The sequence below is a fragment of the Platalea leucorodia genome, assembly GCF_965183815.1.
Source record: "Platalea leucorodia genome assembly, chromosome: 9".
Taxonomy (NCBI): Eukaryota; Metazoa; Chordata; class Aves; order Pelecaniformes; family Threskiornithidae; genus Platalea; species Platalea leucorodia.
The window spans coordinates 28,839,571-28,853,856 of record NC_138831.1 but is presented as its reverse complement, the minus strand read 5'-3'; the positions used below and the strand labels follow the sequence as shown (position 1 = coordinate 28,853,856).

General features: G+C 47.3%; 2 protein-coding genes across 4 annotated transcripts in view; one reads left to right on the top strand and one right to left on the bottom strand.

Moving 5' to 3' along the window:
- Window positions 1–67: 67 nt before the first annotated feature.
- On the bottom strand, window positions 68–7,642 carry SENP8 (SUMO peptidase family member, NEDD8 specific). 3 transcript variants are annotated; one of them, XM_082322812.1, is made up of 3 exons: window positions 7,574–7,631; window positions 6,782–6,900; window positions 68–2,441 (listed from the first exon to the last, which is right to left on the bottom strand). In XM_082322812.1, exon 3 carries the CDS (start codon window positions 2,396–2,398, stop codon window positions 1,760–1,762), a length of 639 nt encoding a protein of 212 aa, XP_082178938.1. In that variant the 5' UTR covers window positions 2,399–2,441; window positions 6,782–6,900; window positions 7,574–7,631; the 3' UTR covers window positions 68–1,759. The 3 variants fall into 3 exon arrangements, with proteins under 3 accessions (XP_082178938.1, XP_082178939.1, XP_082178937.1); XM_082322813.1 differs by having other exon boundaries at window positions 6,782–6,897; window positions 7,574–7,627; XM_082322811.1 differs by lacking the exon at window positions 6,782–6,900 and having other exon boundaries at window positions 7,574–7,642.
- Window positions 7,643–7,969: 327 nt separating this feature from the next.
- The window catches only part of MYO9A (myosin IXA), a 184,929-nt gene continuing 178,612 nt past the window's right edge, over window positions 7,970–14,286 (top strand). The window contains exon 1 of the mRNA XM_082322190.1: window positions 7,970–8,050. The gene's annotated coding sequence lies outside the window, so the exon portion shown is untranslated. The remainder of the gene's footprint in view (window positions 8,051–14,286) is intronic.

The following is a 14,286-nucleotide window of genomic DNA, read 5'->3' as shown; positions in this document are numbered from 1 at the left end:
TTACACAAAAGACAGGACGATGCTGACAAGCGCACGGTTTGGTTTGAGTTTTATTCTGGACCAGGCAGCCTCCCACGGTGGCAGTGACGTTGCTCCAGCAAAGCCCCACGCAAATCTCCTTCGGCGAGTGGCTTGATGCCATTTTGGCTCCATCTAAGCGCTGGAAGAGTTTTTCCAGGGAGGGCTGGTGCTCAGAGCGATGCCCTGATCTGCTGGCTGCTCTCCTGTCTGGGCAGCCTGTGAAGGATGGGAACGACCCCGACCCTCCTTTTGCCCCTCCGCTGTCTGTGTGTGATTGCTTGGGTGTTTTGGGAGAGCCTGGGCTGTGGCTACTTACCTTCTTCTCAGCAACAAGGGAAGTTTAAGACCTTCCTACGGCTCACCACTCTTGGTGCTGTGCTGGTACACACACTGGTGGGGCTGGGCTGGCAATAAGATGGGTGAAGAGCGCTGGGTTCAACATAATCCTTCCCCCTTTTCCAAGAGTTACATTTAACCTGGCTTTCCCTGATCCAGTTGGCGTGCTGGGGTGTGGCTGCTCTGCCAGACACCACCTGAGCAACCTACTCTTTGCTTCTCATGAGGTTAGAGATTACTTCTTATCCTGCAACGACATCTCATTTTAATTTTTATTTTCCCTGCTGCTAAGCCTGTCTTTTAACGAGAGGATCTGCTCTGAGATCCCAGCCGTCAGAAACAGGAGGAAAAGTGTTTCAATTAGAAGTGTATTAAGGACTTCTTGGGCTTCAAGGAGACTGCAGTTATCTTTGGCTTTTATATATCAGACTCTGTCCTTTTGTTCTCCCTGGTGTGTTTTTTATCTCGAGTAACAGAGCTGGTTTTGTGCTAGAGGAAGCAGCAACCACCTCGTACGCTCTGAGCACGGCAAACACTAATGAGCCTTGGGGAGCGCTGACAAACCCTCCCCGAATTGAGATGACCTAAAATCATAATGAAAAAAAAAAAAAAAAAAAACAACAACTTCAAAGAGTGAGTGTCACTTTTCATCTCAATTAAGTTTCTTTTTCTGGGATTGGGTTTCTCAGCTTCCTATTAATCTTCCAGCAGTTCAGAGTCAGGTTTTAATTTGTAATAAGAGCAAGCAGGGGTGGGGGACAAAAAAAAAAAAGCTATCGCTGTACAGCTTAGGAGCCACCTATGTGAAGAAAACTGATTTTCTTTTTGCCCCATTCTTTAATTAATCATAGCATTTCCTTTGGAGTTTCGTCTTTTGACATTGACATCTCAGGATCAGGTTTTCAGGGGTAAAAAATCCTTGCTGCTAAATCCTAGACTGCTCAAATACCACTAGTGGGAGGCACAAATTAGAAATAGCCATGATAAAGCATTTGGGGGCTTGATTTTAAAGGGCATTTGCTAAACCTGGCTTGGAACAGCAATGCCTCTAGTCAATTAAAGCCACCTAATGAGGGCGTGTTGCCTGCTGGGCAAAGGTGGAGAAGTCTCTTTAGCAACCCATTTTGCCACCGCTATTAGTGTAAAAATTCACCATCGAGAGGAGGATTTCTTTGAAAGCAAAGTGACTTTCCTTGTTAGAGGTTCAAAGGCCAGTGATTTCCAGAGGGGACTAAGGCTTTTCTAGGAGGGAACAGGGTGTTTGGGGGGTGTAGCCATGCTGGAGGGGTTAGGTTCTTCTTCTTTGGGACAATCCCGCGCATGGGCATCTCCCTCAGGCACTGGGGGTGCTGCCTGGCAGCCAGGGAAGGCAATTTTTGGGGGCGCTGGAGCTGCATCTTGATCACTTCTGCGCCAGTTTCGTGATGAGAGCTTTCCACTCCGATCTCTTCTGAGTGATGTAGGAGGGAGTGAGGAGCTGCAGCAAAGGCTCTGGGTGGTCCCTGAAGTATCCCTGACACAGAGCCTCCGCATTGCAGATGACGTACATCCCACAGTCATAGCTGTTCTGCTGGGCAGGCGCCTTCTCCTCCACGAAGGTTGCTTTGCCCCCTCTTTTGCCCAAGAAGGCCTCCAGCTTCCCCGCCACTTGCTTGGCGTGGACAGAGTTGCATTTACTGTGGGAATCGTAATGGGCGAAGCACTTTTTGTCCCTGAAATAAACCAGTAAGCTCCAGTGGGTGCCCCCAGCGACCTGGCTGGAGTTGTCATTGATAGGCAAGAACACCAGCTTCTTGTGGAGAAGGTCCAGCGGTTGAAGGAATATGGCTATTTCTTCCTGACTAAGGGCACATTTAATGAACTGAGTCACTTCGGGGCTGATAAAACAAACCTGATCGCTAAATTCTTGGAACTGGTGGTTGGCAAAGTACTCAAAGGCAAACCCAATGATGTGATCATTAAGCCAGTTTGGGGGCTCCAGCAAGGCAACGTCTGACTGCCTCAGCAAACTGTCCATGTAACTGAGAACAACAGGGTCCATCCTGCGCAGGTCGGGGCCACAGCACTCCAGGAAACTTCAAAAGCTGAAACATAGAAAGAGAAGATGAATTAAGGAATTAGATCCCACCTGGGACAAGATACAGTGCAGCAAACATCTTGAGTTCCTTCTGAGCAAGCAGTGAGCAAAAGCCCAGGTTTCCCAGACGGATATTTGAAGGACCAGTGTTTGAACTATCTGCCAGATGAGCAGACAGAGGACACACAGCTCCTCATCTGCAGTGTGACGGGTTGAGCCAGGCTCTTCTGCTGCTCTAGGAGCAGTGTGTGGCTCTGATTAGATAAACATTTCATCGTTATGATCTTAACCTCAAAGCAAAGTGATTTCAAAGCAGTTCCTGCTCAGGAACTGCAGACACGCCTTCAGCTCTGTGCTTTGCACAGAAACCATACGTGATCCAGAAGTCCGTTGGTGTTTTCGTGTTTCAGTGTTTCACCTGCACAGTGACAATCACTGTAATTCTTTGCATCATTGGTATTCCTTAAATACAAGTCTTTTGGGGGCTGTCTGGCAGGCATATGGTCCCTTTTGCCTAACAGATAGTGCCACAGCTCGGTGCCAGACGCATGACCTGTTCCAGGAAAACCTGCTGGCCCGCCAGCACAGGAGGCAAGGCAGCAACGAGTATGGAGAAACAAAGCAAAACAAGATCACAAACAAACCAGTTCCCTACCGTGGGAATCTTTAGGACAACTCTCTGCCTAGCCGGTAGAGATTTCAGTAACTCAAGTACCACCAAAGCTGGATGGTCCACAAAATACCTATAGTTTTTTAGCTCAGGTTCTAACTTGCCAAAATTTTTCTCACAAAAGGAGAAAGTGCTTGCGGGTACACTGAGGGGTGAAGATCCCTGCAGGCTTCCACTGGTGATGTCCACCTGCGAACAGAGGTGACCGGTCATGCTGACCCACTCTTTCCAATCTTTTACTCTGTTATTTGTCCAGGCTACATTCTTCCCTTCTAATCTGCACCTTCTTTCCACAAATAGAGGGTGCTTATCCTTAAAAAGGTGCCTGGAAATTCAAGTAGACTGTAGCACCTGGCTCTCCCCACCCACGTGTTTCAGGATGTACTCAAGGGACTTCCAGGCAAGACTTCTCCTGACTTCTCTCTGTTTATCAGGTTATCTGGGTATCTGCTAATTCTGGCCTGTCTATCAGTCATATAATTCCTTTTCAGAAGCTGTTGCATTTGCTGCTTTCGCGTCCCAGGGGGATTAAAGTGTGTTTTAAGAAAGAGGTTGCACAGCACACTAGGAGGTGCTACTCAACAGACAACACAAAATACTCGCTGGCACCAGACTAGGATTTAGGAGGAGATCTTCCAAAGAGAAACTGTTGATATAAAGCCCCTATATCCACACTGATTTTTCCTTTTGCTCTCGCATCACCCAGCCTGGGCTCTTCAGCTGCTGCAATGCACCATCAGCCCCCGACGCTTCTCTCCTTGCCAGGACAGTGCTAGAAACACCGCAGCTCGGGACAGCGGTGACGTGGAGCTGGTTTGGCCTCACCCTTTCCTCATCTGTGCCCAACGTAGCACGAAAACATCTTAGGATTTCTTAAAGTACCATGTGAAAACTAATAACGATAAGATCACTTTAATATGAGTCACGATAAAAGACACTAATTATCTGTTATGATGGGGGAAATAAAAAAAAAAAAAAAAATCAAGTGTTGTGTTGTTTACATGTTAGAAAGAAGTAGATTTGTGCTTCTTATTGCAACGTGAATCATGAAAAAAATCCTTCCTGGCCAGGTATGCATAAATTAAGAGAGATTTATCTCTAAAAAGTTTTGGCAAGGTCACATCACATGTGACTTGTAAATAACCGAATGGATGAAGCATGCTGAATGTGTAATGCATCGGAAGGAAGGGCCGAGGTAGAGTATCTGGGGCTTGAAAAAGCTAATAACTATTTGTGTACTGCTGATAAATCCGAGACATGCCAAGCAGCAAGAGTCACTGAAAAGGAAGGGGAGCAGTCATTGTTATTTATACTGAGCCAAACACAATGGTATTTGGACATGCTTCCTACGTTAATGAGCTCGAACTATTTCCAAGTTTGTGGAGCAGATCCTTTGCAACAGCCTGCAGTATAAAAACAAAACAAAAAATCTAAACTAAGTCCCACCAACTCTGTAGCATGCCTGAATATAATCTTGTTTAAAAAGCTGTACATCCTGCAGGCCTATAAGCAACCAGTTTGTGGGTTTAAAAGGGTCACTGCTGAAATACTTTTTGCATGTGCCCATACAACACCCCAAATTTTGCTTTACCGCATGTTTTTTCTGCTTCACCTTTCTCCTAGAGATGCATGAAATACAGCAAATAGCTTTCCACTCAAGTCCAAACGGGATTACGTGCTAGGAAAGGAAGCACGTGTCCTGTATTCTCTTAATTTTCCACTCTGCAAAAACATCATTTGTGTGGTTTTTCAGTCAAGGAAAGAAAAAAAAAAAAAAAGACAAGACATTTGGCAGCTTCCTACAGTCAGGAAGGGAGAATGGTTATAGCAAATGCTTAATTGCCACTACCTACTACTTTTAATTTTATTGCCATCTGGTATTTGTGAAACTGCATGTGTGAGTTCTGCAGGATGACTCACCACGCGCAGCACACAGCTTAAAGGAAAACCCTTTGTAGGCTCGGACGCATTTCAGAGCCACTTAAGGTAAGTGGCAAGGACCAAAAAAGCATAGTGGAGCTGTGAAAAGCCATCAGAGAGGTGGTTTTGTTCGGGAGAACCTTCCCATTAAAGTTAAAGATGAATCTGCAGAGAACCCAGGACATGGATTAAGCACCTTTGATGTTAAGGGGTGTTGAAATCCAGTCGCAGATCACAAGCAGCTCTGCTCAGACACAGCCAGGATCTGCTTCCTGAAGGCTCAGGCACACTCTGTTCAGAAGTTTTTATAAAGATAGGAATAAATACTGGTGCAGGCCTGGAATGTTTGTTGTAGGTTGCCAACAAGAGTCTTGCTTGTTCATTATATTTGCATATTAGTAGTTGGAATTTGTGCAAACTCTCTGTAATCCTCAGCTTCTGGGAGGGATATTCATCTGACCTCTTTTGAGTGCTAAGATGAGAACACCAGGGAGAGAAACAGGAGCATTTCAATAAAAATGTCATCAAGCCAACCAAGATGAAACCGCCCATTTCATTTACAGATTTGAAAATGGTGCCGTCTTGCATCAATATGGCAAGAAGTCAAGTTTCTCTCCTCTCTAAGTTATAACAATTTAACAAATAAGCTGCTATCATTAGTGCAAGTTTGATCCATGAACTGATGGGACTCCTTCGTGTCCAGGATGCAAGGCAAAGCCTACATTTTGTAATACTTGACATAAAGACCCCAAACCTGCTATTTTCACAACATTACAGACAACTACCTTCTGCATGTAATTGTTGCCTTGCACTCTGAAGGCAGCACTTGAGAGCCAGGGAATGAAGCTCCCTAGTAATTGAGTGTAAATAGGCAGTGACAGAGCAAAGAGAGCATAAATTAAGGATTAATCAGATTCCTAAAGTCTATTTTAATAAATGAAAGGTGCTAAGAACATCCGGAGTGAATATTTTAAGGTGCCACATCACTAAACTCACATACCAAATTTAAAGAATATGTAGGTAAATACAAAAAGCCACCTGAAAGACAAATTATTCAGACTTTACCGGGGAAGAGTAGGAGGGACAGAGAAATTTTCAGCAGCTTGGCTGAGGTCTTTGGAATGATCAAGACTAAAAGGCCCCACGATTTAACCATAAGACCATTCTCTTTTACTGGAAATACAGTTTTTAGACACAGTGTCAGTGCTTCTAATAGCGGTCATTGTTAATGGTAGCAAGATCAGACAAGGAACATCAATTTCTATTTACCAGCATGAGCTGGGCTGGGCTACCAGCACCTGAATCTCCACACTTATCTGTTTCCTAACAGAGACAGAGAAGAAACTCAAACAAAATTAAACAATTGAGCCAGAAAAGAAGCATACTCATCTACTCTTTTGTTAAATGTAAGCAATCTCTTTGTACCCTATAGATTATAATTCCTGTATGATACAAGAACAGAGCCTTTGCAGGTTCAATAGGCCGTGAATGCCGGACTCAGAAGAAAACATTCATCATTTCTGTACGCACAGACAATGCCCAAACCTTTCTGTTCCTGACAAATTCCCCAAACCAGACACGTACAGCTGCTCTACACAACCAAACTCCAGAACGCTGCTTTGTTTCGCAACATTTCACGGGGCAGTAAACTAAAAGCCAGAGGAACCACACCAAATGCAACACAATCAAAAGCATTTTGCTCCCCAGGATGGGGTTGGCCAAAGCATTAAGTTTAACAGGGAAAAAAAAAAAGCAACCTGAACACCTGGGGATGAGAGGTGCCACCGAGACTCTCTCAGAGGCAATGATGAGAAACCCCTCGGCCTGGTTCATCGGAACGATGTTAAACCAGATGTCGATGGATCGCGTTCACCTACTTTGAGAAAGAGTTTATTCAAGAGAGTAGTGGGAAGTGCTGGGAGAGAATATCATTTGCCTGAAAGACCTAAAGGTCACAGGAATTCTGTCACGAGAGGGAATTCGGTCGGAGGAAGGGATTCGGGTTGTCATCGCTCTGTGGAGACACGACCAACGGCGCCCGGGCGGAGGAGTGACGAGCTTGACCCCGAGCTCCTCCCTGGCAGTCGGTGCCGGTTGGGATCAGAGCATGCCAGCAACCCCCCGGGAAAAGGCCGCACATCCCGTTGCCACTTCTAAGGAAATAAATGAGAATTAAGGGGAGAGGAGAGTGTCCACCCGGGGCTGGGGTCAGGGTCAGCGTCAAGGCCGGGGTGGGGAGCATGGCCTGGCCCGGGACCAGTTGGCAGCGCCGCTCCCTGCGAGCCCACCCAGGCCAAGTAGTGCCCGGGAAGCCCCAGTTCGACACCCGGTGCCGGTAACGCGGCTCTACGTTTAACGATTTTAACCGTTTTCCCTCAAAAAAGACGCGCGTTGAAGCCTCCGGGCCCGGTGGAGGCCGACACGGACCCCCAACGGCTGCGACCTGCGCGCCCACCGGGCACGGCAACCGCCACTGGGGCCCTACCAGCACCGCTGTTGCCGTGGCAACACCGGCCGGGCCGGGCCGGGCCCTCGCCGCCGCCGCTCACCTGCCGCCGCATCGCCCGCTCGCCCTCCGCCGAGCCGGCACCGGCCGGTTGCTGCGCGCTGCCGTAAAGCTGGCAGCGCCGCGTCGTAACGACCCGGCGACGGCAGGGTGTGCGCAGGCGCGGGAGGAGAAGGAGGCGGAGGGAGGATGGGGCGGTCTCAGGGGCGGGGCTACAAGCGGGGCGGGGCTACAGGCGGGGCGGGGCGCGGCGCGGCGCGCGCCTGCCTTCCCACACCCCCCACTCCCCCTCGGTGGCGCGCGGGCGGTGGCGGGTGCGCGAGGGAGGCGCGCGCGGGCAGTCGGGCAGCGCCCGAGTGGCGGTGGGAGCGGCTGTTGCCCCGCTCCCCGTCGTCGTCCTCCTCCCCCCCCGGCCCCCCCTCAGCAGCGCCCGGCGGGACCCCCCCCCCCCCCCCAGCAGCAGCAGCGGCGGCGGCGGCGGCGGCGGCGGGCGGGGGATGCGCCGCGCCCCGGCACCCAGGTGAGCGGCAGCGGAGCGGGGCGGGGGCCTCCGGGTGCGTGTGTGTGTGTGTGTGTGTGCGCGCGTGCGTGCGTGCGTGCGTGTGTGTGTGTGAGTGAGAGGGGAGCAGCGGGCTGGGGTGGCCGCGTCCCGCTCAGCGTGAGGCGAGCCCCGTTGGCGCGGCGGAGCATCGCCCGGTGCCGCCGCAGGGCCGGCGGGAGCCTTTGTTCGGCGGAGGAGGGCGAGTCCCTCCGGTGGCGTGGGGTTCCCGTAACGGGTAACGATGGGCTGGGCCCACGCGAGCTTGGCCCCCACGCGTGACCGGTCCCCCCCGGTGCGCGGCGGGCGCAAGGTGCGGGGCGGCTCCTGGCCGCCAGCCCCGCATGGGCTTCCCCACGCGTAGGAACGCTGAGGGTGGCAGCGGGGCTGCTGGTTTTTAATCCTCCGGGACCAACACGCTTCAGTTTACACCCATTTTGGGGTGGGTCGGACATGCAAGACGTGAAAAAACCAGCCTGGGGGGGGGGAGCTTTTACCTCCCTTAGTGTTTCTAGTGTTACCAGTGGGTCCGTGGGCTGGCAGCATCCCTACACCCCCCCCCCCCCCCCTCCACGAGTGGGGAAACAGCCCTGACGCCGTGACGATGGGCACTGCGACGGGACTGGATCGTGGTTGGCACTGTCGTCTTTGGCAAAGGAGCAGCCCGTTACGCCGCTAAATGCGAGTGGCGTTAACAATTCCCACCCTGTCTTAACAAGATATTTCTATTTTTTAACGCAGTATTTGAACCCGTGGCAGCTTGCTCCCTGGCACTCTGGACCTTTGTGGGAGCGCTGCTCCTCTAAAGGTTAAAAAAGTCGATATTTCTTTCTGGAATTTTCCTAAATGTAGCTGAAACGGCCTTTGCTTTATCCCCCCAAAAAATCCTCCGACGTGACTCACGGTAGGACCTGCCGTAAGTTCAGAGCCAGGCGTTTTGCCGCCCTTCTGCTTATAGATCGGCTTCCTCCTCCTCCATTTATGTTTTCATATCCTGAAATCAAGCTGAGATTAATAAAGTCGTGAACGTGAGCTCAGCAGAAATCATGGCTTTCACATCCCTTGCTGCAGCGCACGTTACCCTGCCCATCGGCGTATAAAAAAATAATCACGTAGCGGCAAAGGAAGGAGGAGAGCGCTGCTACAGGGAGAGAAAACAGCATGGCATTTTGCTAAATCTATAACGAAGCACTTTAATAAATCACTTCGTAAATAGGTTATTAGTTGGGGAAATGGCTTTCTGACTGGCTCAAGCATTTTCCCAGCTCTTTTCCCTGGGGAGTGCTAGGAAATGACAGCGGAGCGTCGTCCTCTTGTCTCTCCTGACGAGATGTGCGTGGACACGGTGGTGATGGGCTGTGAATGTGTAAGCACAACCTTACCGAGCTGAGCTTAACCACAGGCTTCAGCAAACTCTGGTTGGGGTCAGAGAGGCTGCGTTATCACTGAAGAGCATCTTCTCTTCAGCCCATCATCCTGGAGTCATGTGATAATCACGATTTCCCCTACATCTTTGAGTAAACTTATCCATTTCAGTGGCTTTTCTCATTTTTTTAACATTTTTAATTAAAATAAGAGGATTTGCTTTGTGTTTTTTTCCTTATGAAGGCTCTCCCAGCCTTCACTCTCACTCCTGGCCATGATTTTTCATCCCCAAGATTATTTTGGAAGCTGTCCATCCGGCTGCTGACAGTAGGGAAGGTAATTCAGCAGCCCTGGCACACAACTAATAAGCTTTTGTTTCCTGGTCTATCAGTGATGATGCAACTTCATATATATATTTATTTATTTATTGCAATCAACATATAAATCAGGATGGCTTTAGAGATATTTCATCTTTATTGAAAAGCCTGTGGTCCATCAGTGGTGCCTCTGAAACATCTGAAAAAAGGTTTATTTGAATACCCTTATTCTCTTTATTTTTTAAAAAAGTATTAAAATGTAGAATCAGCTTTGCAGAGTGTGCCTCAGAGTTATTTCTCCTGTGCATCCACAGCTCCAGTTACGATTTATGAAGTTCACATTTTTACCTTTTTTCTTTTTTTTTTTTTGGGTGGGGAAGCTACATTTTAAGATTTAAAGGTATCAGATGACCGACGTGACATCTGCTGTTGCAATATCTTTTACAAACACTGGCACTTACATATGCCACCTAAAACTCAGACTAGCAAACCTTTGGCATCCTTTGCTAGAAAATCTAACCATCTAAATGTTTCATGCCTAAATTATTTTTATCTAGGGTGTTTATGGTGATTTTAGCAAGCGCTCATCACTTTTGCGAGAAAACCTCTGAGAATGTGAAGCATGCGAGGGCAGGTGCTTGGGAAACGTGAAACCTGAGGTTACCTGCACAACCTTAATTTAGCCCCTTTTGAGGTAGAGCTGTACTAGAATTCCTAATTGCCCATGTATGCTGCTTGACTTCTGGAAGTACGAATCACTCTTCCATGTCATCCGCAGTCAACAGAGGGAGTACTGTGAGCACAGGGACAGTGCTGGTCCTGGTCCCTCCACTGGTTTTACAGCTTGGCACCACCATGCTGGTGGTGAGGAAGACCAGGGTTCACCATTACAGCCTTGGGACCAAGTGCGCCACGTAGTCCTGAAGCCTTAAATACCTCAAGTCTGGCAAAAGTGCAAGTGAATGTGATCCAAGAGTTTCTAAAGCCATTTGGGCTGGTTGTTTTTGGTGAGTGTAGCATGGCCATTTTCTGTCAAATTCTAGTTCTTGCTCCAAACCATGGAGCTTTTGGATAGAATTCCTTTAAAAATACATCTATTGGGGAGAAAACAAGGTTGTTGAGCCACTTGAATTGTCTTAGCTGGTCAGACTCAATTTCAGAAATTCCTGTGTCCTGTTGGTTTATAAACAAAATGGGATTGCAGTCCCACTTGCACACGAAATACTCAAGAAGTATGAAGGCAGACCGAACGACTGAGAAGAGCTACCATCCGTGGGAAGAAACCCCATCGTTTTTAGATGGGTTGTTTTGCTGTCGTGTCACCCTGAGGTTGAAGGCCCGTTTGTTATGCAGTTTATAAAGCTCCCAGCCTGGTCCTGGAGTCTGGCTCCCCAAGATGGTCTTGGTGCAGGTTTTGACTGCAGAAGGCGGCTGCTTTTTTTTTTTTTTTGGTCTTTTTTTTGGTGTTTTTTTTTTTTTTTTTTTTGTCTTGAGCTTGAAAAGAGCAACTTATTTTCTCAGGCTTGGGTCCTGCATGCCTACATTTGCTTAACTTCCTCTTGAGTGAATGGGATTTCTCTCTTCTCTAAAAAGTAAACATGTACATAAATATTTAAAGGATTGCAGCTTAAGTTTGCAAATTCGAGACTTTCTCTAGCATTCCTTTGGACAAAAGCAGTGTCATCAGAGATTTTGGTTGTGTCTGGGTAGTTCCCTGCTCTGGGAAGAGGCTCGTTAATTGTTTGGGCTTCCTGCTGCATCTTGGTGTTCAAAAATATTATGCTGTGTTTTCAGGTTAGATGTCCAGGATTATCACAAAGCTTAGGCGTGGGTTTCTTATTGAATTGTAAGGACGAAATGCTGCTGATGGGATGTCTATAGGTCATCAGAATTAATATTATTTTTATGGTCCTTTATTTTTTTTATTTTTTTACATTGGCCAAATTTTTCCATAGGCATATGTGTGAAGGCACAGGTGTTCAGGATTGAGAATATATAAACCAAACGTGAAACTCTTGCCAGATAATGGATAATAACAGGAAAAAAGGGAAAAGAAATAGTCTTCGCTTTTTCTGCGCGACTCTTTAATATTAGTCTTGCTACGGCGTTTAGCAGGTTGAACGCCATGATGTGATGTACATCTCACTCCTGTGATTGCGTTGATGTCTTAACCCCTATATCTTAGGAATCGAACATTGAAAACCAAACTCAACAAACCATATGTCCTCAGAAAATGTCAAAATTCAGAAGGGAAGCATATTGAACAGTGATTTTAGAATTGAACTGATTTTTCTATGTGTTTTTGAAATATTATCAAGAGTTATGGCTCTGCTAGTCATCACAGTAGCATTTCTTTTTTTTCTGTGGGGAAGAATCCTGTAACAGGTATCTACGGAAAAGCCTTGTAGGTGAAGTGAGAACTGTATGTCTTTGCCACAAATGCTTTTTATTTTAACAAAACCCTCATGATTTTAATGCTACCCAGTTGTGTATTGCTGCTTCTAGATTTTTTTTTTTTTCTTTCCATTGCTTTCCTGTGATGGAGGACCATAGGATCGTTTAGGTCAGAAGGGACCTTGGGAGGTCAGTCAGTTCAAAATCTTGCTCTGAGTACAGTTGGCTGCAAGGTCAGACCTGGTTCCTCGCAGCTTTAGATATCTCATGTCGGTCTTCTTCCACCTGTGGTTTGCAGATGGCAAGAAGAGAAGGGGAGGGGAATGGTTTGAGCTGTGTTGGGTGGAAAATGTCCAAGGAGAACAAGATTATACATGATCTGTGGCAGCCCTTTTTCACAGAGCACAGCCTTCCACTTGCAAGTGTGTTAAACTGCCTGTTTACACTGCATTTCCATGATTTCATTAAGCTGATCTAGTAGCAGGCTTCTGTTGAAAGAGGGTCTGATCTGGCTGAGGTTAATCTTGGGAGGGGAACGGGGATAGTCCTCACCCAGGCTGATTTGCTGATAATCAGCCCAAGGATGGCAAGTGGCTGGCACTGCAGCATTTTGGTGGAAACTCCTTGGAGGTGAAATGGTTGTGCACCATTTTTCTAGGCAAAATGAAATAAAAAATAAATACCTGTAGATTTAAGGATTATCGTTACTCCCCTGATTCCTTTCTGCCATTAAAATCTTGCATTGCGGTTTCTCTTCAGGCATGGATGAGCATCCCTTTGGAGAGGGATGAGCCATCTCTTTCTTGCGTAGGGTTCTCATACGCCTTTGGCTGTCCACACTGTGCCAAGGCACGGCATAGCGCCAGCTCTGTGAAATGAAGCCATGGGTCGCAGTTTCAGGCTCTGTTGGTGTTTCTTGTCAGCCCTTTTTAAGGTTTTGCTAAGAGCCTCGTGAAGAGACGGAGCTAGGTCTCCTGCCAAGCCCATCATCTGTCAAGGGAGGTGAGTTTTAAGAGTGGAAAGCTCGTGGTGTGCTGCAGATGCCCCAGATACAAGCTGGGGTGCACTTGGACCCTTTAAGCTACGACTCTCCATCCTCCACCAGGAACATCGATAGGGTCCGCTTGGTTGCATCCTCTCGCTGTTGATGTGAGATAAGCACATAGAGAAGCTCAGCCAGCTGCATCTCATCCAAGCTCTTGTCTCACACGGCTGCTGAGTTATATTGCTGTTTTTGCAGCTACACGCTTGACTTAAAGCAAGCCACAGGCGTAGCTCTGCTGTGGTCTTCCTTCATCTCTCTGGTGTGCATTTAAAATGTCTCCTTCAGGTCCCAAGAAGGCTTATGAAATCCCTGTGTGTGTTGAATGTCCCTAGGAATAGGCTGGCTGTAGGTGTAGGTCGGCCTAAAGTTGCCTGCGTTGAGAGGAGGGCTGGATCGGGCCCTTTCAACCCTGGCATCTTCTGTGGTTCAAACTGGGTGCTCAGCTTCTCTTAAAGAAATCATCCTGGGTTCCATCCTACAACTTGTAGGAGTTACTGCAAATACCTGTTAGGACCAATGGGGAACAGAGTGGTGACCTGCCCCACTTGGATACTGTGTACAGTAGCAGAGGAAAAATGTATTTTAAAATACACAAATTGTAATGCCCAGAAGTGCTGCATTCGGTGTGTAATGAACTGCTATTCAATATTTTTACTTCTAGATAGTTAACTATCTGTTTAGGACCTAACTGAGGATACTGGGTATGTGAATACTGATTTTTCTTATGCTGCTATTTTGGTCACCACCTCTATTAATGTAAAAATGGCAAAAATATATGGGTTTCAATATCAGATTTGATTCTTGCTTACTGATCTCTCCACCTTGAATTGCTTCTGGTATACCCCAGAATGACCTTGAATCAGTGGTAGAGTTATTCCTTCTTCAGCTGCCTGTTTAGTCTCAGCTTTTATCCACCAAACACTGATAATCTGACAGCCCCTGTGCTGTTTTTTAATCAAAATTCTTATGACTATCTTCTATTACTTGTAAATTATGACACTTAAAAAGGTATGTGATCGTCGATGTGATATATCATGGTTGAGCATTAATGGAAGTAGAGTGTCTAATCCATATAGATACATCTTTGAAAAACCTGA